Source organism: Dendropsophus ebraccatus, chromosome 11, assembly GCF_027789765.1.
Source record: "Dendropsophus ebraccatus isolate aDenEbr1 chromosome 11, aDenEbr1.pat, whole genome shotgun sequence".
Classification (NCBI taxonomy): Eukaryota; Metazoa; Chordata; class Amphibia; order Anura; family Hylidae; genus Dendropsophus; species Dendropsophus ebraccatus.
The window spans coordinates 97,590,869-97,616,602 of NC_091464.1; the positions used below are offsets into that span (position 1 = coordinate 97,590,869).

A 25,734-nucleotide genomic window follows, 5' to 3' on the forward strand; every position below is an offset into this window, starting at 1 on the left:
TGTCGTGCACAGCTCACTGCAGGACGTGGGGGGGGGGGGGGGGGGGGGTGCTGGGCCCCCAGGGGTCACCGGGCCGGGCCTGTGGCAGGATATGTGTTGGATATCAGAAGATGAAGTAGCTGTTCTGGGGGTTTCTCCATGGACCCTGGCCGGGATCCCCGGTAGAGCAGAGCTGGCGCGGTGCTGACGAGATGTCGCTGTGATTCCCTCCTGGATTTACCATCAGGCCTGGATCACCTGGACAGCCTTTTCCCTACTGTGGGGTGGCCCCGGACTCTTCCCATGATGCCCCTGTGTAATCACACACAGACTCTATAAGCTTTGCTCTTTGTGCCTTTGGCATCATCTGAACCTGACTCCATTAGGGGATGAACATTGGGGCTGCCGGGGCCGCTCCCTCCTCCTAGAGGCCACCAGGATGAAGACCATCCGCAAGGTGTTGGACGGCTTAACTGCTTCAGCGCCGGTTGGGACAGTAGTCGGCGGTGGAACAAGTGTTGGCTGCTCCCCATATCCTTCCGGGCAGCAGGGGACTGTTCTGTCACCCCGAGAATCGGAAATTCAGGAGAACCTTACTTCTGAACAGTTCCAAGTGTGCAAGGTAATATACTAGGGGCCCCACAGATGCTCCTCACATATTGGGATTGTCTGGTTCTGTTTGGTGTTTTTGGTGTTCAGTTTATGGGACATAGTGCCGGTTACCCTGGACTCCCCAACCCTCCATCCAGGACTACACAGCCCTGCCCCATGTATAGCATGGAGCTCGTGGTGGGGGGAAGGGTGAGGTTATTGTCAGGTTATTAATTCCTGGGGTTAGATTCTGGTGCTGCTCCGCAGCGGAGAGCCATGTGCCATGTAACACAAGAAGGGACATGGATTCTTCTAATATGTTTATGTCTTTCTATCTGATTTATTTGTTTTCTTCTCTGCTACGGTGTGTTACAGTGTCAGCCTGTACTGCTACGTTGTTACAGTGTCACCCTGTACTGCTCCGGTGTTACAGTGTCAGCCTGTACTGCTACGTTGTTACAGTGTCACCCTGTACTGCTCCGGTGTTACAGTGTCACCCTGTACTGCTCCGGTGTTACAGTGTCACCCTGTACTGCTCCGGTGTTACAGTGTCAGCCTGTACTGCTTCGGTGTTACTGTAACACCGGAGTAGTACAGGGTGACACTGTAACACCGAAGCAGTACAGGGTGACACTGTAACACCGGAGCAGTACAGGCTGACACTATAACACAGTAGTAGTACAGGGTGACACTGTAACACTGGAGCAGTACAGGGTGACACTGTAACACCGGAGCAGTACAGGGTGACACTGTAACACCGAAGTAGTAGAGGGTGACACTGTAACACCGGAGCAGTACAGGGTGACACTGTAACACCGGAGCAGTACAGGGTGACACTGTAACACCGGAGTAGTACATGGTGACACTGTGTCAGCCTGTACTGCTCTGGTGTTATAGTGTCAGCCTGTACTGCTCCAGTGTTACAGTGTCACCCTGTACTACTCCGGTGTTACAGTGTCACCCTGTTCTACTACTGTGTTACAGTGTCAGCCTGTGCTGCTCCGGTGTTACAGTGTCACCCTGTACTGTGACGGTGTTACAGTGTCAGCCTGTGCTGCTTTGTTGTTACAGTGTCACCATGTACTATTCCGGTGTTATAGTGTCATCCTGTACTACTCCTGTGATACAGTGTCAGCCTGTACTGCGCCGGTGTTACAGTGTCACCCTGTACTGCTCCAGTGTTACAGTGTCAGCCTGTGCTGCTTCGTTGTTACAGTGTCGCCCTGTACTGCTCTGGTGTTACAGTGTCACCCTGTACTGCTCTAGCATTACATTGTCATCCTGTACTACTCCGGTGTTACAGTGTCACCCTGTACTGCTCCAGTGTTACAGTGTCACCCTGTACTGCTCCCGTGTTACAGTGTCAGCCTGTACTACTTCTGTGATATAGTGTCAGCCTGTACTGCTCCGCTGTTACAGTGTCAATGTCACGGCCGCGGCGGCTTCCCGTGTTCCGGGCCGCCGCGACCTCCTCCTGCCCCATGCAGCCGCCGGGGTCCTTGTGCAGGGACCCGGCGCTGCTGCTAGTTCGGCCCCGGGGGGCGCCTCACCTCTCCTCCGCTCCTGTCTCTCACTGTGCCGGCCGGCGCGCGCGTCCCCGCCTCCTAGGGCGCGCGCGCGCCGGCTGTCTCAGATTTAAAGGGGCAGTGCGCTCCTAATTGGTTAGTTGCACCAATCACTCCCTATATATTCCAGCCCTGCCCCACTACAGGTGTTGGAGCCTCTACATGCTTCCCATAGCGTTTGGCCCAGCTCCCTGTTGTTCCTGATTCCTATCCGCTACCTGGTCCCTAGTCCCTGTTCCTGATTCCTATCCGCTACCTGGTCCCAAGTCCTTGTTCCTGATTCCTATCCGCTACCTGGTCCCTAGTCCTTGTTCCTGGTTCCTGCTCCCCTGTCACTCCATTGCTCCTGTGTTCAGCCTGTCACCTGCGGTTACGCCTACAGACCTCTGCCAGCACCATCTCCCGCCTACTGCTCCTGCCACGCCTCGCCTGCCGTCACTAGCAACCAAGCCAGGGGTAGCGACCTGGGGGTCGCCTGCCGCAGCAAGTCCATCCCGCCTTGCGGCGGGCTCTGGTGAAAACCAGCGGCCCCTTAGACCCCGCTCCCTGGTGAGGTTAGTGCCATCGCTGGTGACGGTCCAGTGGATCCACTACTCCAGGCGTTACAGTCAGCCTGTACCACTACAGTGTTACAGTGTCTGCCTGTACTGCTCCGGTGTCACCTTGTACCGCTTCGGTGTTTTAGTGTAACCCTTTACTGCCCCAATGTTACAATGCCAGCCTGTACTGCTCCAGTGTTAGTGTCAGCCTGTACTGCTCCGGTGTTACAGTGTCAGCCTGTTCTGCTCCGGTCTTACATTGTCAGCCTGTACTGTTCCGGTGTTACAGAGTCAGCCTGTACTACTCCGGTGTTACAGTGTCAGCCTGTACTACTCCAGTGTTACAGTGTCACCCCTTACCACTCCGGTGTTACAGTCTCAGTGTCAGTATGTATTACTTCATTGTCAGCCTGTCCTCCTTAAGTTATCACCCATTTTGCTCCAGTGTCTCCTTCCTTCTCAATTTGTCAACCTGTACTCCTCCAGTGTCAGCCTGTACGGTTACAGTGCTTGCCCGTAGTGTTCAAGTTTTTGCTTGTACAGTACTGCTCCGGTGTCAGCCAGTAATGCTTTGGTGTCAGCCTATACAGTTACAGTGTAGGCCAGTACTACTCTTGTGGCAGCCTGTACTGGTTACAGTGTTGGCCAGTACTGCTCCAGTGTCAGCCTGTACGGTTACAGTGTTGTCCTGTACTGCTCTAGTGTCAACCTGTACAGTTACAGTGTTGGCCAGTACTGCTCCAGTGTCAGCTTGTACAGTTACTCTGTTGGCCAGTACTGCTCTGGTGTCAGCCTGTACAGTTACAGTGTAGGCCAGTACTGCTCTGGTGTCAAGCTGTACAGTTACAGTGTCGGCCAGTACTGCTCCAGTGTCAGCTTGTACAGTTACAGTTTTGGCCCGTACTGCTCTGGTGTCAACCTGTACAGTTACAGTGTTGGACAGTACTGGTCTGGTGTCAGCCTGTAGGTTTACAGTGTAGGCCAGTACTGCTCTGGTGTCAGCCTGTATGGTTATAGTGTCAGTCAGTACTGCTCTGGTGTCAACCAATACAGTTACAGTGTCGGTGTCAGCCTGTAAAGTTACAGTGTAGGCCAGTACTGCTCTGGTGTCAGCCTGTACAGTTACAGTGTAGGCCAGTACTGCTCTGGTGTCAGCCTGTACAGTTACAGTGTAGGCCAGTACTGCCCTGGTGTCAGCCTGTATGGTTATAGTTTCAGCCAGTACTGCTCTGGTGTCAACCAATACATTTACAGTGTCTGTGTCAGCCTGTACAGTTACAGTGTAGGCCAGTACTGCTCTGTTGTCAGCCTGTATGTTTACAGTGTAGGCCAGTACTGCTCTGGTGTCAGCCTGTATGTTTACAGTGTAGGCCAGTACTGCTCTGGTGTCAGCCTGTATGGTTATAGTTTCAGCCAGTAGTGTTCTGGTGTCAACCAATACATTTACAGTGTCTGTGTCAGCCTGTACAGTTACAGTGTAGGCCAGTACTGCTCTGTTGTCAGCCTGTACAGTTGTAGTGTCAGCCAGTATTGTTCTGGTGTCAGCCTGTACGGTTATAGTGTCGGCCAGTACTGCTCCGGTGTCAGCCTGTACGGTTATAGTGTCGGCCAGTACTGCTCCGTTGTCAGCCTGTACGGTTATAGTGTCAGCCAGTACTGCTCTGGTGTCAGCCTGTACGGTTATAGTGTCAGCCAGTACTGCTCCGTTGTCAGCCTGTACGGTTATAGTGTCAGCCAGTACTGCTCTGGTGTCAGCCTGTACGGTTATAGTGTCAGCCAGTACTGCTCTGGTGTCAGCCTGTACAGATACAGTGGTTGCCCGTAGTGCTCAAGTTTTTACTTGTACAGTGCTGCTCTTGTGTCAGCCTTTATGGTTACAGTGTCATCCTGTACGGTTAAAATATCGTCCCGTACTGCTTCGGTTTCAGCCTGTACAATTACAGTGTCGGCCAGTACTGCTCCGTTGTCAGCCTCTACAATTACAGTGTCGGCCAGTACTGCTCCGGTGTCAGCCTCTACAATTACAGTGTCGGCCAGTACTGCTCCGTTGTCAGCCTCTACAATTACAGTGTCGGCCAGTACTGCTCCGTTGTCAGCCTCTACAATTACAGTGTCGGCCAGTACTGCTCCGGTGTCAGCCTCTACAATTACAGTGTCGGCCAGTACTGCTCCGTTGTCAGCCTCTACAATTACAGTGTCGGCCAGTACTGCTCCGTTGTCAGCCTCTACAATTACAGTGTCGGCCAGTACTGCTCCGATGTCAACACAACTTTTGTGTCCGTCAAAAAAAGCAATCTGTTTTGATCTGTTTTTTTTTTTTTTTTATAATGGAAGTCACTATAAAAATGGATCAAAATTGATGCATACTAATGCAAACTTTTTTTGCATCCATTTTTTTTTAAAAAACGGATTGCAAAAACGCAGTGTGAACCTAGCCTTACAGTGTCAGCCAATACTACTCTGGTGTCAGCCTGTACAGTTACAGTGTCGACCAGTACTGCTCTGGTTTTAGCCTTTATGATTACAGCGTCGTCCAGTACTGCTCTCTGTTAGCTTTTACGGTTATAGTATTGGCCAGTACTGTTCTGGTGTCAGCATGGTGATGTCACGACTCCCAGAGCTGTGCGGGCTGTGGCTGCTGGAGAGGATGATGGCAGGGGGACACTGAGGGACACAGGGCACTGAGGGACACTGAGCATCCCCCTGCCATCATCCTCTCCAGCAGCCACAGCCCGCACAGCTCTGGGAGTCGGCTCGTGGCATCACCATGTTATCCAGGAAGTGACGCCACCGTGTTATCCAGGAAGTGACATCACCATGTTATCTAGGAAGTGACATCACCATGTTATCCAGGAAGTGACATCACCATGTTATCCAGGAAGTGACATCACCATGTTATCTAGTAAGTGAAGCCTTGTTGCCGTAGTAGTAGTTTATGTGCATTTCCCATAATAAGTGTATATTGGGCATCTGTATAACGTTTGGGGGGCAATACAATACTTTAATAAAATTTTTCGCTGGACTTTTCCTTTAACTTTTATTCAAAAACCTACAAAAAGCTAATAATACCACATCAAACAAAAATAGTGCTCAGCCAGTGCTACCAACCACTGCCTTAGCGGAGAAGACGTAAATGTATGAAAGTAGACTCCAAAAGTCGTTAAAGGGGTACTGTATGGTAACAGTGTCGTCCTATACTGCTCCGGTGTCAGCCTGTATGGTAACAGTGTCGTCGTATACTGCTCTAGTGTCAGCCTGTATGGTAACAGTGTCGTCCTGTACTGCTCTGGTGTCAGCCTGTATGGTAACAGTGTCGTCCTATACTGCTCTGGTGTCAGCCTGTATGGTTACAGTGTCGGCCAGTACTGCTCCGGTGTCAGCCTGTATGGTTACAGTGTTGTCCTGTACTGCTCTGGTGTCAGCCTGTACGGTTACAGTGTCGGCCAGTACTGCTCTGGTGTCAACCTGTACGGTTACAGTGTTGTCCTGTACTGCTCTGGTGTCAGCCTGTACGGTAACAGTGTCGTCCTGTACTGCTCTAGTATCAGCCTGTATGGTAACAGTGTCGTCCTGTACTGCTCCGGTGTCAGCCTGTACAGTTACAGTGTTGTCCTGTACTGCTCTAGTATCAGCCTGTACGGTTACAGTGTCGTCCTGTACTGCTCCGGTGTCAGCCTGTATAGTTACAGTGTCGTCCTGTACTGCTCTAGTGTCAGCCTGTATGGTTACAGTGTTGTCCTGTACTGCTCTGGTGTCGGCCTGTACGGTTACAGTGTTGTCCTGTACTGCTCTGGTGTCAGCCTGTATGGTAACAGTGTCGTCGTATACTGCTCTAGTGTCAGCCTGTATGGTTACAGTGTCGTCCTGTACTGCTCTAGTATCAGCCTGTACGGTTACAGTGTCGTCCTGTACTGCTCTAGTGTCAGCCTGTACGGTTACAGTGTCGTCCGGTACTGCTCCAGTGTCAGCCTGTACGGTTGCAGTGTCGTCCTGTACTGCTCCGGTGTCAGCCTGTATGGTTACAGTGTCGTCCTGTACTGCTCCGGTGTCAGCCTGTACGGTTACAGTGTCGTCCTGTACTGCTCTGGTGTCAGCCTGTATGGTAACAGTGTCTTCCTGTACTGCTCCGGTGTCAGCCTGTACGCTTACAGTGTCGTCCTATACTGCTCTGGTGTCAGCCTGTACGGTAACAGTGTCGTCCTGTACTGCTCTGGTGTCGGCCTGTACGGTTACAGTGTTGTCCTGTACTGCTCCGGTGTCAGCCTGTACGGTTACAGTGTTGTCCTGTACTGCTCTGGTGTCAGCCTGTATGGTTACAGTGTCGTCCTATACTGCTCCGGTGTCAGCCTGTACGGTTACAGTGTCGTCCTGTACTGCTCTGGTGTCGGCCTGTACGGTTACAGTGTTGTCCTGTACTGCTCTGGTGTCAGCCTGTACGGTAACAGTGTCGTCCTGTACTGCTCTAGTGTCAGCCTGTACGATTACAGTGTTGTCCTGTACTGCTCTGGTGTCGGCCTGTACGGTTACAGTGTTGTCCTGTACTGCTCTGGTGTCGGCCTGTACGGTTACAGTGTTGTCCTGTACTGCTCTGGTGTCAGCCTGTATGGTTACAGTGTCGTCCTGTACCGCTCTGGTGTCAGCCTGTATGGTTACAGTGTTGTCATGTACTGCTCGGGTGTCAGCCTGTATGATTGCATTGATGTCCTGTACTGCTCTAGTGTCAGCCTGTATGGTTACAGTGTTGTCCTGTACTGCTCCGGTGTCAGCCTGTATGGTTACAGTGTCGTCCTGTACTGCTCTAGTGTCAGCCTGTATGGTTACAGTGTCGTCCTATACTGCTCCGGTGTCAGCCTGTACGGTTACAGTGTTGTCCTGTACTGCTCTGGTGTCAGCCTGTACGGTTACAGTTTCGTCCTGTTTTGCTCGGGTGACAGCCTGTATGGTTACAGTGTTGTCCTGTACTGCTCTGGTGTCGGTCTGTACGGTTACAGTGTTGTCCTGTACTGCTCGGGTGTCAGCCTGTATGGTTACAATGTCGGCCAGTACTACTCGGGTGACAGCCTGTACAGTTACAGTGTCGGCCAGTACTGCTCTGGTGTCAGCCTGTACGGTTACAGTGTCGTCCTGTACTGCTCTAGTGTCAGCCTGTACGGTTACAGTGTCGTCCTGTACTGCTCCGGTGTCAGCCTGTACGGTTACAGTGTCTTCCTGTACTGCTCCGGTGTCAGCCTGTACGGTTACAGTGTCGTCCTATACTGCTCTGGTGTCAGCCTGTATGGTAACAGTGTCGTCCTGTACTGCTCTGGTTTCAGCCTGTACGGTTACAGTGTCGTCCGGTACTGCTCTGGTGTCAGCCTGTACGGTTACAGTGTCGTCCAGTACTGCTCGGTTGTCAGCCTGTACGGTTACAGTGTCGTCCTGTACTGCTCCGGTGTCAGCCTGTACGGTTACAGTGTCGTCCTATACTGCTCTGGTGTCAGCCTGTATGGTAACAGTGTCGTCCTGTACTGCTCCGGTGTCAGCCTGTACGGTTACAGTGTCGTCCTATACTGCTCTGGTGTCAGCCTCTATGGTTACAGTGTCATCCTGTACTGCTCGGGTGTCAGCCTGTATGGTTACAGTGTCGTCCAGTACTGCTCGGTTGTCAGCCTGTACGGTTACAGTGTCGTCCTGTACTGCTCTAGTGTCAGCCTGTATGGTTACAGTGTCGTCCTATACTGCTCTGGTGTCAGCCTGTATGGTTACAGTGTTGTCCTGTACTGCTCGGGTGTCAGCCTGTATGGTTACAATGTCGGCCAGTACTACTCGGGTGACAGCCTGTACGGTTACAGTGTCGTCCTGTACTGCTCCGGTGTCAGCCTGTACGGTTACAGTGTCTTCCTGTACTGCTCCGGTGTCAGCCTGTACGGTTACAGTGTCGTCCTATACTGCTCTGGTGTCAGCCTGTATGGTAACAGTGTCGTCCTGTACTGCTCTGGTGTCAGCCTGTACAGTTACAGTGTCGTCCTGTACTGCTCTGGTGTCAGCCTGTACGGTTACAGTGTCGGCCAGTACTGCTCCGGTGTCAGCCTGTATGGTTACAGTGTCGGCCAGTATTGCTCTGGTGTCAGCCTGTATGGTTACAGTGTCGTCCTGTACTGCTCGGTTGTCAGCCTGTATGGTTACAGTGTCGTCCTGTACTGCTCGGGTGTCAGCCTGTATGGTTACAGTATTTTCCTGTACTGCTCCGGTGTCAGTCTGTACAGTTACAATGTCGGCCAGTACTGCTCTAGTATCAGCCTGTACGGTTACAGTGTCGTCCTGTATTGCTCCGGTGTCAGCCTGTACAGTTACAATGTCGGCCAGTACTACTCGGGTGACAGCCTGTATAGTTACAGTGTCTTCCTGTACTGCTCCGGTGTCAGCCTGTACGCTTACAGTGTCGTCCTGTACTGCTCTGGTGTCAGCCTGTACGGTTACAGTGTCGTCCTGTACTGCTCCGGTGTCAGCCTGTACGGTTACAGTGTCGTCCTGTACTGCTCCGGTGTCAGCCTGTACGGTTACAGTGTCGTCCTGTACTGCTCCGGTGTCAGCCTGTACGGTTACAGTGTCGTCCTGTACTGCTCCGGTGTCAGCCTGTACGGTTACAGTGTCGTCCTGTACTGCTCCGGTGTCAGCCTGTACGGTTACAGTGTCGTCCTGTACTGCTCTAGTATCAGCCTGTACGGTTACAGTGTCGTCCTGTATTGCTCCGGTGTCAGCCTGTACAGTTACAATGTCGGCCAGTACTACTCGGGTGACAGCCTGTATAGTTACAGTGTCTTCCTGTACTGCTCCGGTGTCAGCCTGTACGCTTACAGTGTCGTCCTGTACTGCTCTGGTGTCAGCCTGTACGGTTACAGTGTCGTCCTGTACTGCTCCGGTGTCAGCCTGTACGGTTACAGTGTCGTCCTGTACTGCTCCGGTGTCAGCCTGTACGGTTACAGTGTCGTCCTGTACTGCTCCGGTGTCAGCCTGTACGGTTACAGTGTCGTCCTGTACTGCTCCGGTGTCAGCCTGTACGGTTACAGTGTCGTCCTGTACTGCTCCGGTGTCAGCCTGTACGGTTACAGTGTCGTCCTGTACTGCTCCGGTGTCAGCCTGTACGGTTACAGTGTTGTCCTGTACCGCTCTGGTGTCAGCCTGTATGATTGCATTGATGTCCTGTACTGCTCTGGTGTCGGCCTGTACGGTTACAGTGTCAGCCAGTACTGCTCTGGTTTCAGCCTGTACGGTTTCAGTGTCAGCCAGTACTGCTCTGGTGTCAGCCTGTATGGTTATAGTGTCGGCTAGTACTGCTCTGGTGTCAGCCTGTACGGTTACAGTGTCGGCCAGAACTGCTCTGGTTTCAGCCTGTACGGTTTCAGTGTCAGCCAGTACTGCTCTGGTGTCAGCCTGTATGGTTATAGTGTTGGCCAGTACTGCTCTGGTGTCAGCCTGTACGGTTTCAGTGTCGGCCAGTACTGCTCTGGTTTCAGCCTGTACGGTTTCAGTGTCAGCCAGTACTGCTCTGGTGTCAGCCTGTATGGTTATAGTGTTGGCCAGTACTGCTCTGGTGTCAGCCTGTACGTTTTCAGTGTCGGCCAGTACTGCTCTGGTTTCAGCCTGTACGGTTTCAGTGTCGGCCAGTACTGCTCTGGTTTCAGCCTGTACGGTTACAGTGTCGTCCTGTACTGCTCTAGTTTCAGCCTGTACGGTTATAGTGTCAGCCAGTACTGCTCTGGTGTCAGCCTGTACGGTTTCAGTGTCGGCCAGTACTGCTCTGGTGTCAGCCTGTACGGTTACAGTGTCGGCCAGAACTGCTCTGGTGTCAGCCTGTACGGTTACAGTGTCGTCCTGTACTGCTCTAGTGTCAGCCTGTACGGTTACAGTGTCGTCCTGTACTGCTCTAGTGTCAGCCTGTACGGTTACAGTGTCAGCCAGTACTGCTCTGGTTTCAGCCTGTACGGTTACATTGTTGGTTCTTACGGTTACGCAGCTTTCATCCCATTACTACATGTTATAAATGCCTGTGGTGCAAATCTCAGCAACATTTTCTTTCACTAAGTCCCAGTTTGTGTAAGCAGCTGCTGAGGACGAGGTACGGGGCAGAGCGAGCGACGGCCAGGAGATTTGATCTGCTGCATTATAAAAACATAGCCGCATGTCCTGGAAAGCCTTGTCATTAGCAGTAATAGTCATCAGGGGTGGGGGGGTGGGGAGAGTGATGTTATTACGTAAAGCAGTCATGACTTTGGCATTGTAGAGCCTGGCCGTAAACCCGGCTCCACAACACCAAAGGCAGAAAGAAAACCTTTATTTTTCTCCCCGACTTGAAATACCAGCCCCCACCCTGAGTTACCCACCCCCACCCCCTCCTAAAACCCCCTTTACCACTTCCAAACTGACCCATAACCAGAAAATGGACACCGACACCTGGATTGAATAAATTTGGCCACAGCAGCCAATGTTTTATTAACAAATAACAAAACACAGAATGTCAATACATGCACAGAATAAAATACCTCCATACCTCATTTACGCAACCCTCGTATGGAATATATTTTCCAGAACCAAAGCAAGAAAGGTCCTTGAAGCTACAAAGACTGCCGCCCCAAGTTAGGGAACAAACTTCACCAACACTATCCTCCCCCAGCCGTCCACCTCCCGGCTCGGAGGCTCCAAGCCAAACTTTTGGCTACCACACTTTACCAACTCTCGGTTGATACACCATAAGAGAGCCCCAAAATTGCGCCAGCCGAGCACAAATTTACTACCATAATCGAGATAGGGAGGGGGTCATAACCTGTGATGCCCCGTCCCATCCCTCACCAATTTACCACCAACTTAAGGGACCTCCCCCGCCATCACAAGCAGGCCTTGACACCTCATGCCGCCTGCAAGTTGCCCCACACCACTAGCTCCCTCTCAATCCCTTCCTGAAGGCCTAGCGCCTACTGATCCGAACCCACAGCATTTAGATGGACCCCATCCTCCATCCAAAACGCCCCTTTACCATCCTCCAGATCCACATGCCTCACCGCCAAGCCCCCATTCCGAACCACAAAAGCTGACACTGCACAATTAACTTTTATGCGAGCCTTGTTTATTTCTTTCCACCGACCTTGGCTTTCGCCAGCACGTCCGAGGGACAATCTCGGACCAGACTATGATCAAACCTGGAAACTTTACCCAAAGCTTCAAAAGATCACGCCGTATGTCCCTTATTAACTCCCGTATCGGGCGGACACCCAAATCATTACCCCCCGCGTGTATGACTAAGACGTCGGAGGCACGGTCCAGGACAACAAAATGATGTACCTCAGAAAGAACTCTGTTCCAGACCATACCTCCGAGGCCCAGCCAGCGCACCACTGCAGTGTCCCTGGGAAACCCAAGCTGCCTGCAGTCCGGCCGGATATCCGCCCGCCAGGCCCCCCTAGACACGAAGGAATGGCCCAATATCCACACCAAGCAGGGGCCGCCACCTGAAACGATAGCCACAACAAACAAACAAGTCACCACAACATATAGCAAACCAAGCGACACCCCCCACCCCCCTCATAGCAACATCCCCCTCTTCCCCCTCCCAACCTAGGGATTCACACAAGCAACTGCGGACGAACATAGGATCGATATCTGCTCGACTCCCACCTCCCAATTCACCGGACCACATCAGCCTCCAACCCCCATCCAGCCGCCTCAGTAGCCGCCCCGATTCTGAAGGAGTGGGGGGCAAAACGGGCGCTGTCCAGCCCCACCACATCCAAACACCGGTGAAAAACCGCTGTGAATTGATATCGGGAAAGGGGGGTCCCATCAGCATCACACAACTGTGACCCCCCTCCTCCTGGGCGTACCTGCAGATATTCCTCTAAACAGCGGACCGGACACATAACTGCCCCTTGCACTGAACCCAGTATAACACGCCACCCCCTGCCCAGCTGATCCGTTTTTGACTTCCGCAACCAAAATTCCATTCTATCCGGATACAGCACCACATCTTCCCTCAGCAAACCGCCCGCCACCCTCTTACTAGGGGCCACCAGCTCACCCACCCGCATAGCCCCAAAAAACGCAAGGGAAAACGCCACCCTAAACAAAACCGCTTCAAAAGGCGAGTTGCAAGCAACATCGAGAACCCCACCCAAACACTCCAACAACAAAAAGGAAACAGGTCTACGAGAATCCCACGTCACCCTAACCCGCCGAAAACCTCTAAAGCGCTTGTCCAACCACAAAATCCTTAGTGATATCCCTCATCCTTCTTAACTTAAAACCAAACGCCAGCCCCGCCATAACTCTATTCAGCCTTGCCACCGACCAGCCTTCCCCCAACACATGCCCCAACCAGCACAGCAGAGCCACCACCCTCTCTTCCTCACTATCCCCAACACCCAATGACCGCACCCATTCTGACCACAAACCCCAAGCCGCCTCATAAGCTGCCCATGTACCCGACGACAAGGAATTACGAATCAATCCCCCTGCCGCTCGAAGGCCAGACTCCACAGATGCCCCGGGCACACCATCCCCTCGGCCTCCGTGTCGGGCGCCATCTGACGAAAACGGTCTAACTGTAACCGAGAGAGAGAGTTGGATATTGAATTTAGAACCCCTGGGACATGAACAGCCACCACCCACGCATTCAACCTCAGGCATTCCAACACCAACTGCCGCAGCAAACGGATCACCGGAGACGACGAGGCCGTCAAATTATTGATAGCCATGACCACTGCCATGTTGTCACAATGAAAACTCACTTTCTGGTCCTGGAAATTGTCCCCCCAAAAGGACACAGCCACCAGAATCGGGAAGAGCTCCAGAAAGGCAAGATTGCGCAACAACCCCACATCCTCCCATTCTGGCGGCCATGTACCTGCGCACCACTGTCCACGGCAGTAAGCGCCGAAACCAGCGCTCCCTGCCACATCAGTGTACAAATCACAGTCCGCATTCTCCACCACACCAGTCAGCATTATGGATCGGCCATTATATTGTTCAAGGAAACTCTCCCAAACAGCCAGATCATCCCTATGTCTCCTGGTCAGACGCACAAATTGGTGCGCAGCTCTCACCCCCGAAGTTGCCCCAGCCAACCTCTGGCAAAAAACCCGACCCATAGGGATGATCCGGCATGCAAAGTTAGGTTTCCCAAGAAACGACTGCAAGTCCCTGAGCGTGATCTTTTTGAGACCACGCGCCCGTCTCACCTCATGCCTCATGGACACCTACTTGTCCTCCGGCAGCCGACATTCCATCCTTTCGGAATCAAGAGTGATTCCCAAAAAATTCAGGGACTTTGCAGGCCCCTCCATTTTATCCGGGGCCAATGGAACCCCAAAGGACCTAGCCACCCATTCCACCGTACCCAACAGCGTGCGACACACTGGGGAGCTAGCAGGACCTATGCACAAGAAGTCGTCCAGGTAGTGGATAACAGACTTCAACCCCGCTCTGTCCCTCACCACCCACTCCAGGAACAAACTAAAAGTCTTGAAGTAAGCACATGAGATAGCACATCCCATGGGCAAACAACGATCTGCATAGTAAGCACCATCCCAGTAGCAACCCAGCAAGCCCACGCTGTCCGGAGGGACCGGCAACAGCCGAAACGCCGCTTCCACGTCGGTTTTGGCCATAAGCGCCCCTCGTCCACCATCTCACGGCTTCATCGAAGGATGTATAAACCACGGAGCAAAGCTCCGGGTCAATGCCATCATTAATCGACTTACCCCTAGGATGTGAAAGATGATGGATAGGCCAAATTTATTCGGCTCTTTTTTGGGCACCACCCCCAAGGGAGATACCACAAAATCAGCCATCCTACCCAATTCAACCTCCTTCCTCAGCTTCTCAGACACAACCTCCGCATGCAAATAAGCAGACTTCAGATTCCTAAGCGTAGGCGGCACCACGTGTTCGGGGGCCGGAATAACAAACCCATCCCGAAAACCCTGTAACAACAAATCCGCCTTCTGCCTATCCGGGAGTCTAAGTAGATGCGGGAGCATCGCTGCTAGATTCACCGGCATCACCCCCTTTTCCAGCACTACCTCCTCCAATCCTCCCCTTGCCCTTTTTAAAACATCTCGCCGACCCGTGGGAAGAGGCATTACATGTCGAGCAGGCATGTTTGAACTTACAACTTGGGCCATACTTACACTGCCCGTCGTTGAACTGCCAACAGAAACCGGACTTCTGTCCGCCCTGCTGGCCACTCTGAGAGGATGAGGAAGTGGCTTGGCCGGCCGAGCCGGCCCCAGTTTGAAGGGGCTGACCATACCTCACAGGAGCCATGACTCTCAGCCATAGCCCTATATCCTTATGATCCCACTTTATGCCTGGCCTAATCGCCCTTCGCTGCCTGAACTGCTCATCATAACGGAGCCAAGCTTGAACTCCGTACACCCGATGAGCCTCGCTGATAGCATCCATGTAACAAAAAAGGGCCTAACAATGTTCAGGCGCCTTTTCTCCAATGACGCTTGCCATAATGGCAAACGCCTGGAGCCAATTCAGAAATGTTTGTGGAATAAGCCTCCACCTCCTCTTTTCCTCCTCTTCCTTCTTACTGTCTTCCTTCTTTTCCTTATCAAGATAAAATTTCTCTAAGGGCAAGTGGGAAAAAATGTTGACGTATTCATCACGCCAAATCTTTTCCCTCACTTCCTGTTTCAAATGAGCGCCCAGCGCGCCCTCGAAACAGACATATACCTCGCCCCGGGTCCTGTCATCTAACCTAACCAGATTCCCTTCCCGTTCCTTCTCTGTCTGCACCGAGACAGCCACCCCAGCATCTCTAGTTGTCACCCCACCCCCAACGGGCCCACTCCCCAGACCAGCAGCCACAGCTTCCGACCGCTCAAGTACCCACGCAGCGACCGGGCTACCCCCACCCCCAAAAGCACCCGCCGCCTCGCAGCGCGCCAACAACGCACGGACACAGCCAACCAATTCACCCACACTCTCACTCAACCCAGTCGCCCCTCCACCCGCTCCAGGCACAGTCACAGACCCCTCACCCCCCACGGGACTAACCCCCATACCCTGAGACATAAGAATAGGGGGAAACGGACAAGACAGGGACATATACTCACCGGGCTGCACAGGGGCTGTGGGCCCGCCAGCCGACGAAGGAGCCTCCAGACGACGATCCTCCAGCACCACAGGGGCCATGAGGCCGGACCGCAGCAGCTCTTCTCCCTCACGATCCCCATCATCACTGGCAGCCAGGCTCTGGGATGCAAGCAGGCCCTGGAGATCAGCCAGGCCATCGGGCTGGTAATACTGAGGGGGAGGAGTTACACGGGCCTGCACCCCGCGATCCTGCTGCACCGCGGACCTCATGGGCAGGGGAATGGGGTGAACATCTGCCGCCACCTGGATAGGGATGCACGATGCAGCGAAAAATCGATACTACTATCGATTTTCGGGGCAAAAAAACGGTTCAATACCAGGATTTCCTGGTATCGATACTTTATGTTAAACTACAAAATAGCGTAGTTTAACATATAGTGCCGAGAACATGACAGGCGGCTACCTGAGCGCCTGTCATGTTCTCTCTGTGCCACCCCTGCGAACACAGACGCGGGACCCTGCGCGCTCACTCGGGCCCAGATCATCCACCTACCATGCAGCTGCCGCCGGCAAATTTTAAGTCGCCACTCCTGCCTCTGACATCGCCAGCCCCGGGACACGTTTGTGTCACTGCGGGTCCTATGGGCTAAGATGAGGACCTCCCCCCCCCCCTCCACAGGCACCGAGCATGAGACACAGCTGGGCCGGTGAGTGTCTGACAAGGGCAGAGGGGCAGCACAGGGTCGGCGGCAGGAGAGGGAGGAGAGCGGCTGAGAGCTGCACGGTCCGGGAGAGGAGAACGCAGGAGAAGGCTGGAGGTGGGGGAGGCGAGGAGGACATCTGACAGGAGGTAGCTGTGAGGCCGGGCCGTCAGGACATCCCCGGGGCCGGCATTAGCAATGTGGGGGGTGAACAAAAGGTCGGCCTGGCTGCGACTGTGAAGGGAAGTGGGAGGGGGGCGGTAGCCTGCACATTACTCTGCCGCCCGAATCCAGCTGGAATAGTGCAACTACAACCCCCATCATCCCCCTGACAGCTGACGTGTATTACATGACTACAGTTCCCATCATCCCCCTGATAGCTGAAGTGTGTGTTACATGACAACAACCCCCATCATCCCTGATAGCTGAAGTGTGTGTTACATGACTACAACCCCCACCATCGCCCTGATAGCTGAAGTGTGTGTTACATGACTACAGTTCCCATCATCCCCCCTGATAGCTGAAGTGTGTGTTACATGACTACAGTTCCCATCATCCCCCTGATAGCTTAAGTGTATTACATGACTACAGTTCCCATCATCCCCCCTGATAGCTGAAGTGTGTGTTACATGACTACAGTTCCCATCATCCCCCTGATAGCTTAAGTGTATTACATGACTACAGTTCCCATCATCCCCCTGATAGCTAAAGGGTGTATCACATGACTACAGTTCCCATCATCCCCCCTGATAGCTGAAGTGTATTACATGACTACAGTTCCCATCATCCCCCCTGATAGCTGGAGTGTTATTGTGCATATTATAAGATTATCACCTTCCTGATGACGCACGGTAAATGGTGCAAGCGGAGAAACCACCAAATTCAGTACCACATAAAACCGTGCTACTAAATAAAACTACAGATTGCCCCACAGCCATGTTAAGAATCAGAATAGGGCTATTTTTTTAAGAACATTTATTTTAAATAATGGAAACTTTATTTATAAAGTAATATGGTTCGTACAGACCTGACAGTCGAAAGGATCTCTACTCTTGTGTTTTTTTTTTTTAAATATAATTTATTAAGTATCGAATTGGTATCGAGCATTGAAAAAAAAAAGTTGGTATTGGTATCGAACTCAAAATTCTGGTATCGTGACATCACTACACCTGGATCATCTGGCGGGAGGCAGGTTGCCTGGCCGGCACTTCATCAGGCACCGCTGCCGGGGAGCTGAGGGAAGAGGACGCAGAGGCGGAGGCCGATCCTCCCCTGTGGCTGGGAGGAGGACCGGACACCGCCACTAGGCCCCGCCGCCGGGTCAGATTCCTCCCGGCCCGGGACCGGCGCCCGGAGGCAGAACGCCGATTACCCGGCACCGGAGGGTCCCTATTGGGGCTCTGTGTGCGCCACCGGGACCTGGGCACGACAGGCTCCGGACTCAGCCTGACAGGAGGCCGGTACCTGCGCGCCCTGCGCTGAGGCGCTGGAGACGGGGGATCGGGGGCAGAAGGTGCCTCAGCCAACAGACCTTCCAGACGCCGCTGCAGCCATCCTCGGTCGCTGCCGGCAGCAGCCCGAAGTTGCTCCAGGAGAGCATCGATCTCCGCCATGGCCGTTCTGCAGGGGAAGGTAAAGGGAGGTGTAACTTGTCACGGCTCCCGCTCAACTGAGGCCTGTTATCAACTATTCCCCGCCCCCAGGCCCCCAGCACGTGATCAGGTCCTGCCTACAAGCCCCAGTCATGTGGGCCTGCACGCAGGCCTGCTGCCACACTCCGGCCCTTCTGGAAGGCGGAGTCATGTAACGCCGGGGTCACTGCTGATAGCCCCCAGTAACATTAGAAGAGCACACAAGTCCCACTGTGGACAGCAGAGCTGTGAGTGTTCACCTGTAATACAGGGGCCGGGAGGAGGGGGATGCTGCTGCAACTCATTTTCCTCTGTGACCAAATGCTTTGAGAGGGGAGTGGGGGCAGCAGAGAGCCTGTCCTTGTGCTGGTTATCATGCTTCCATTCTAATGGGGTGTGAACAGGAGGCTACTAGTACCCCTATTGCCCTGTTATCAGCCTGCTGGCACATGTTGTCATGGTGTCATGGTCATCTACAGGGGCAGCCTGGTGTCATGGTCATCTACAGGGGCAGCCTGGTGTTATGGTCATCTACAGGGGCAGCCTGGTGTCAGAGGCATCTACAGGGGCAGACTGGTGTCAGGGTCATCTACAGGGGCATCTACAGGGGCAGACTGGTGTCATGGTCATCTACAGGGGCAGCCTGGTGTCAGAGGCATCTAAAGGGGCAGCCTGGTGTCAGAGGCATCTAAAGGGGCAGACTGGTGTCAGGGTCATCTACAGGGGCAGCCTAGTGTCAGGGGCATCTACAGGGGCTGCCTGGTGTCATGGGCATCTACAGGGGCAGCCTGGTGTCAGGGTCATCTACAGGGGCAGCCTGGGTTCAGAGGCATCTACAGGATCAGTCTGGTGTCAGGGTTATGTACCGGGGAAGCCTGGTGTCAGGGGCAGAGGTGGCATGTCCCTGTGGATGCCCCTGACACCAGGCAGACCCTGTAGATGCCCCTGACACTAGGCTGCCCCTGTAGATGCCCCTGACACTAGGCTGCCCCTGTGGATGCCCCTGACACCAGGCAGACCCTGTAGATGCCCCTGACACTAGGCTGCCCCTGTAGATGCCCCTGACACTAGGCTGCCCCTGTGGATGCCCCTGACACCAGGCAGACCCTGTAGATGCCCCTGACACTAGGCTGCCCCTGTAGATGCCCCTGACACTAGGCTGCCCCTGTGGATGCCCCTGACACCAGGCAGACCCTGTAGATGCCCCTGACACTAGGCTGCCCCTGTAGATGCCCCTGACACTAGGCTGCCCCTGTGGATGCCCCTGACACCAGGCAGACCCTGTAGATGCCCCTGACACTAGGCTGCCCCTGTAGATGCCCCTGACACTAGGCTGCCCCTGTAGATGCCCCTGACACCAGGCTGCCCTGTAGATGCCCCTGACACTAGGTTGCCCCTGTAGATGCCCCTGACACTAGGCTGCCCCTGTAGATGCCCCTGACACCAGGCTGCGCTGCATTATGTTTATCGAAAAGAAAAAAAGGGGAAAGGGCGTCTCCTCGTGCAATACCTGGATTACTAGATAGCAATAGTGCAGAGATTCTCACACAATGTGCTCACCTTTTTGTGTTGTGCAATGATAGGCACAACACTATATCACACGTGATGCCAATAGCACAGCTCAGCAAAGGATTATCCACACAGCGTATGGAGTAGATACACCAAAACGACAGGGTCCTTAAAAGACTATAGAACCCACACAAGATCCTCCAAATAGCATAGCGCAGGTATATATATGTAAGGCAAGGTAGTCAATGGTAAGCCTTGTGTTACTGGCTGCCAATGACTCCCAAGCCAGATAATGGTAAAAAATGGCAAAGCAGATTTATTAAAAGGTAGTGACGCGTTTCGGCACTCTAGTTCATCGGTGCCTCTCTCAAGCCTAACACAGAGTCTAGATACAGAGAGGTATATATACACCTGTGTTAGGACTAGAGTGCCGAAACGCGTCGCTACCTTTTAATAAATCTGCTTTGCCATTTTTTACCATTATCTGGCTTGGGAGTCATATCCATTGGCAGCCAGTAACACAAGGCTTACCATTGACTACCTTGCCTTACATATATATACCTGCGCTATGCTATTTGGAGGATCTTGTGTGGGTTCTATAGTCTTTTAAGGACCCTATCGTTTTGGCATTATGTTTATGAAGTAGATGTGCCAGCAGGCTGATAACAGGGCAATAGGGGTACTAGTAGCCTCCTGTTCACACCCCATTAGAATGGAAGCATGATAACCAGCACAAGGACAGGCTCTCTGCTGCCCCCACTCCCCTCTCACAGCATTTGGTCACAGAGGAGAATGAGTTGCAGCAGCATCCCCCTCCTCCCGGTCCCTGTATTACAGGTGAACACTCACAGCTCTGCCGTCCACAGTGGGACTTGTGTGCTCTTCTAATGTTACTGGGGGCTGTCAGCAGTGACCCCGGCGTTACATGACTCCGCCCTTCTTGTTCTCAGTTACCACTCTTAGCGGCTGATCATCTTTTTTCTGCACCAAAAGTCTAGTCTATAAAGAGAACGTTATCGGGGAGCCAGGACAGTGAAGGATTAATAACATTAGGGGGTCTAGGGCAGTGAGGGGGTTAATGATAACATTCTTGGTGATCTAGGACAGGGAGGGGTTAAAAGCATTCCTGGTGGTCTAGGGTGGTGAGGGGTTAATAACATTCCAGGTGGTCTGGGGTAGTGAGGGGTTAATAGGAATAGGAAATAGTAGCCAATCAAAGGGCAGCTTTTAGGTAAACTGCAGAGGAATGAAAGCTATGCTGTGATTGGTCAATGTGTTTTCCGGCAGGTCAGGTAAATTGGTCACTGGTCACCCCTCCACATGAGCCTCCCCGGGGCAATACCCTCATGAACACAGCAGACCCCTAGGTATGGTTGTCACCCCCACTTCCACCCTCACCATCTAGTTATGGTAGCCTCATTTTCTGCTCCACAGTCACTGCTTTGTCAGTCTCCTGAGCGTCTCCAGTGTGATGTCAGGGGGAGGCGGCGATGTTGTCAGGTGGAGGCTGTGTGTTGTCAGGTGGAGGCTGTGTGTTGTCAGGTGGAGGCGGTGTGTTGTCAGGTGGAGGCGGTGTGTTGTCGGACGGAAGCGGAGTGATGTCAGGAAGAGGCGTGTGATGTTGGATTGAGGCGGTGTGATGTCACCAGGAGGCAGTGTGATGTCGGGTGGAGGCGGTGTGATGTCACCGGGAGGCAGTTTGATGTTGGGTGGAGGCAGTGTGATGTCGGGTGGAGGGGGGTGTAATATCACTGGGAGGCTGTGTGATGTCGGGTGGAGGGGGGTGTAATGTCACTGGGAGGCTGTGTGATGTCGGGTGGAGGGGGGTGTAATGTCACTGGGAGGCTGTGTGATGTTGGATTGAGGCAGTGTGATGTCACCGGGAGGCAGTGTGATGTCGGGTGGAGGCAGTGTGATGTCGGGTGGAGGGGGGTGTAATATCACTGGGAGGCTGTGTGATGTCGGGTGGAGGGGGGTGTAATGTCACTGGGAGGCTGTGTGATGTCGGGTGGAGGGGGGTGTAATGTCACTGGGAGGCTGTGTGATGTTGGATTGAGGCAGTGTGATGTCACCGGGAGGCAGTGTGATGTCGGGTGGAGGCAGTGTGATGTCACCGGGAGGCTGTGTGATGTCGGGTGGAGGGGGGTGTAATGTCACTGGGAGGCTGTGTGATGTTGGATTGAGGCGGTGTGATGTCACTGGGAGGCTGTGTGATGTCGGGTGGAGGGGGGTGTAATGTCACTGGGAGGCTGTGTGATGTCGGGTGGAGGCGGGTGTAATGTCACTGGGAGGCTGTGTGATGTTGGATTGAGGCGGTGTGATGTCACCGGGAGGCAGTGTGATGTCGGGTGGAGGCGGGTGTAATGTCACTGGGAGGCTGTGTGATGTCGGGTGGAGGCGGGTGTAATGTCACTGGGAGGCTGTGTGATGTCGGGTGAAGGAAGTGATGATGTCAGGTGGAGGCAATGTGATGTCAGAAAGAGTCGTGATGTTAGATGGAGGCGGTGTAATGTAAGGAGGAGGAGGTGTGATGTCGGGTGAAGGCGGTGTAATGTCAGGAGGAGGCGGTGTGAGGTCACAGGAAGCGGTGTGATGTTGGATGGGGGCAGTGTGATGTCAGGGGAAGGCGGTCTGATTTCAGGTGGAGGCGTTGTAATGTCAGGAGGAGGCGGTGTGATGTCAGGAGGAGGCAGTGTGATGTCAGGTGGAGGCGGTGTGATGTCAGGTGGAGGCGGTGTGATGTCAGGAGGAGGCAGTGTGATGTCAGGTGGAGGCGGTGTGATGTCAGGTGGAGGCAGTGTGATGTCAGGTGGAGGCGGTGTGATGTCATGGGGAGGCGGTGTGATGTCCGATTGAGGCAGTGTGATGTCGGGGAGGCGGAGTGATATCAGGAGGAGGCAGTGTGATGTGGGGTGGTGGTGGTGATGATGTCAGGAGGAGGCGGTGTGATGTCAGGTGGAGGCGGTGTGATGTCAGGTGGAGGCGGTTTGATGTCAGGTAAAGGCGGTGTGATGTTAGAGGGAGGCAGTGTGATGTCAGGTGGAGGCGGTGTGATGTCAGGTGGAGCAGGGTGATGTCGGATGGAGGCAGTGTGATGTCAGGAGGAGGCGATGATGATGTCAGGGTGAGGCGGTGATGATGTCAGGGGGAGGCGGGGTGATGTCAGGAGGAGGCAATGATGATGTCAGGGGGAGGCGGTGATGATGTCAGGAGGAGGCGTTGTGATGTCAGGGGGAGGCGGTGATGATGTCAGGAGGAGGCGGTGTGATGTCAGGAGGAGGCGACGATGATGTCAGGGGGAGGAGGTGATGATGTCAGGAGGAGGCGGTGTGATGTCACCGAGAGGCGGTGTGATGTCACCGAGAGGCGGTGTGATGTCACCTGGACACGGTGTGATGTCGGGTGGAGGAGATGTGATGTCAGGAAGAGGCGTGTGATGTCACCAGGAGGCGGTGTCATGTCACCGGGAGGCAGTGTAATGTCGGGTGGAGGCGGCTATGATGTCACCCGGAGGTGGTGTGATGTAGGGTGGAGGCAGTGATGACGTCAGGTGGAGGCGATGTGATGTCAGAAAGAGTCGTGTAATGTCCGGTGGAGGCGGTGTAATGTTGGGAAAAGGCGGCGTGTTGTCGGATGGAGGCGATGTGATGTCAGGAGTAGGCGGTGTGATGTCGGGTGGAGGCGGTGTGATGTCGGGTGGAGGCCGTGTGATGTAGGGTGGAGGCGGTGTGATGTCAGGAGGAGGCGGTGTGATGTCAGGAGGAGAAAGTGTGATGTTGGATGAAGGTGGTGTGATGTCAGGAGAAGGTGGTGTGATGTCAGGGGGAGGCGGTGTGATGTCAGAAGAAGGCGGTATGATGTCAACTAGCGGTGTGATGGCGGGCGGAGGCGGTGTGATGTCAGGAGGAGGCAGTGTGATGTTGGATGGAGGCAGTGTGATGTCAGGGAAAGGCGGTGTGATGTCAGGAGGAGGCGGTGTGATGTCAGGGAAAGGCAGTGTGATGTTTAATGGAGGGGGTGTGATATCAGGAGGAGGCGTTGTGATGTCAGGGAAAGGCGGTGTGATGTCAGGAGGAGGCGGTGTGATGTTGGATGGAGGTGCTGTGAAGTCAGATGGAGGCGGTGTAATGTTGGGTGTAGACGATGCGATGTCGGGTGGAGGTGGTGTGATGTCAGAGGGAGGCAGTGATGATGTCAGGAAGAGGCGGTGAGATGTCAGGTGGAGGCGGTGTGATGTCACCGGGAGGCGGTGTGATGTCGGGTGGAGGTGGTGTGATGTCAGGTGGAGGCGGTGTAATGTCAGGTGGAGCGGGGTGATGTTGGATGGAGGCAGTGTGATGTCAGGAGAAGGCGATGGGATGTCAGGGGGAGGCGGTGTGATGTCAGGTTGAGGTGGTGTGATGTCAGGGGAGGCGGAGTGACATCGGGTGGGGTGGTGTGATGTCAGGGGAAGGCGGTGTGATGTCAGGGGAAGGCGGTGTGATGTTAGGAGGAGGTAGTGTGATGTCACCGGGAGACGGTGTGATGTCAGATGGAGACAGTGTGATGTCAGGAGGAGGCGACGATGATGTCAGAGGGAGGCGGTGTAATGTCAAGAAAAGGCGGTAAGATGTCAGGAGAGACGGTGTGATGTTAGGAGGAGGTGGTGTGATGTTACATGGAGGCGATTTTATGTCGGGTGGAGGCAGTGTGATGTCAGGTGGAGGCGGTATGATGTCAGGTGGAGGCGGTATGATGTCGGGGAGGCGGTGTGATGTTGGATGGAGGTGATTTCATGTCGGGGAGGCGGTGTGATGTTGGATGGAGGCGGTGTGATGTCAGGAGGAGGCGGTGTGATGTCAGGAGGAGGGGGTGTGATGTCAGGGGGTGGTGGTGTGATGTCAGGGGGTGGTGGTGTGATGTCAGATGGAGGCGATTTCATGTCCGGTGGAGGCGGTGTGATGTCGGGGAGGTGGTGTGATGTTGGATGGAGGTGGTGTAATGTCAGGAGGAGGTGGTGTGATGTCAGGAGGCGGGGGTGTGACGTCGGATGGAGGTGGTGTGATGTCAGGGGATGGTGGTGTGATGTCAGATGGAGGCGATTTCATGTCAGGTGGAAGCGGTGTGATGTCGGGGAGGTGGTGTGATGTTGGATGGAGGCGGTGTAATGTCAGGTGGAGGCGGTGGGATGTCAGGTGGAGGCGGTGTAATGTCAGGTTGAGGTGATGTGATGTCAGGGGAGGCGGAGTGACATCGGGTGGAGGTGGTGTGATGTCAGGTGGAGGTGGTGTGATGTCAGGGGAAGGCGATGTGATGTTAGGAGGAGGTAGTGTGATGTCACCGGGAGACGGTGTGATGTCAGATGGAGACAGTGTGATGTCAGGAGGAGGCGACGATGATGTCAGAGGGAGGCGGTGTAATGTCAAGAAAAGGCGGTAAGATGTCAGGAGAGGCGGTGTGATGTTAGGAGGAGGTGGTGTGATGTTACATGGAGGCGATTTCATGTCGGGTGGAGGCAGTGTGATGTCAGTTGGAGGCGGTTTGATATCAGGGGGAGGCGGTTTGATGTCAGATGGAGGCGATTTCATGTCGGGGAGGCGGTGTGATGTTAGACGGAGGCGGTGTGATGTAAGGAGGAGGCGGTGTGATGTCAGGAGGAGGGGGTGTGATGTCAGGGGGAGGCGGTGTGATGTCGGATGGAGGCGGTGTGATGTCAGGAGGAGGGGGTGTGATGTCAGATGGAGGCGGTGTGATGTAAGGAGGAGGCGGTGTGATGTCAGATGGAGGCGGTGTGATGTCAGGGGGTGGTGGTGTGATGTCAGATGGAGGCGATTTCATGTCGGGAAGGTGGTGTGATGTAAGGAGGAGGCGGTGTGATGTCAGGAGGAGGCGATGTGATGTCAGGGGGTGGGGGTGTGATGTCAAATGGAGGCGATTTCATGTCGGGTGGAGGCGGTGTGATGTCGGGTGGAGGCGGTATGATATCAGGGGGAGGTGGTGTAATGTCAGATGGAGGCGATTTCATGTCGGGGAGGCGGTGTGATGTTGGATGGAGGCGGTGTGATGTAAGGAGGAGGCGGTGTGATGTCAGGAGGAGGGGGTGTGATGTCAGGGGGAGGCGGTGTGATGTCAGGAGGAGGGACGTGTGATGTCAGGGGGAGGC

The 25,734-nt window shown here is 54.0% G+C and overlaps 1 protein-coding gene across 3 annotated transcripts in view; it reads left to right on the forward strand.

Moving 5' to 3' along the window:
- The first annotated feature begins 45 nt into the window (after positions 1 to 45).
- STXBP5L (syntaxin binding protein 5L) overlaps positions 46 to 25,734 on the forward strand; it is a 244,647-nt gene continuing 218,958 nt past the window's right edge. For all 3 annotated transcript variants that reach the window (XM_069944600.1, XM_069944597.1, XM_069944598.1), the window contains exon 1: positions 46 to 601. In XM_069944600.1, coding sequence (XP_069800701.1) covers positions 419 to 601 — 183 coding nt within the window. In that variant the 5' untranslated portion in view covers positions 46 to 418. The remainder of the gene's footprint in view (positions 602 to 25,734) is intronic.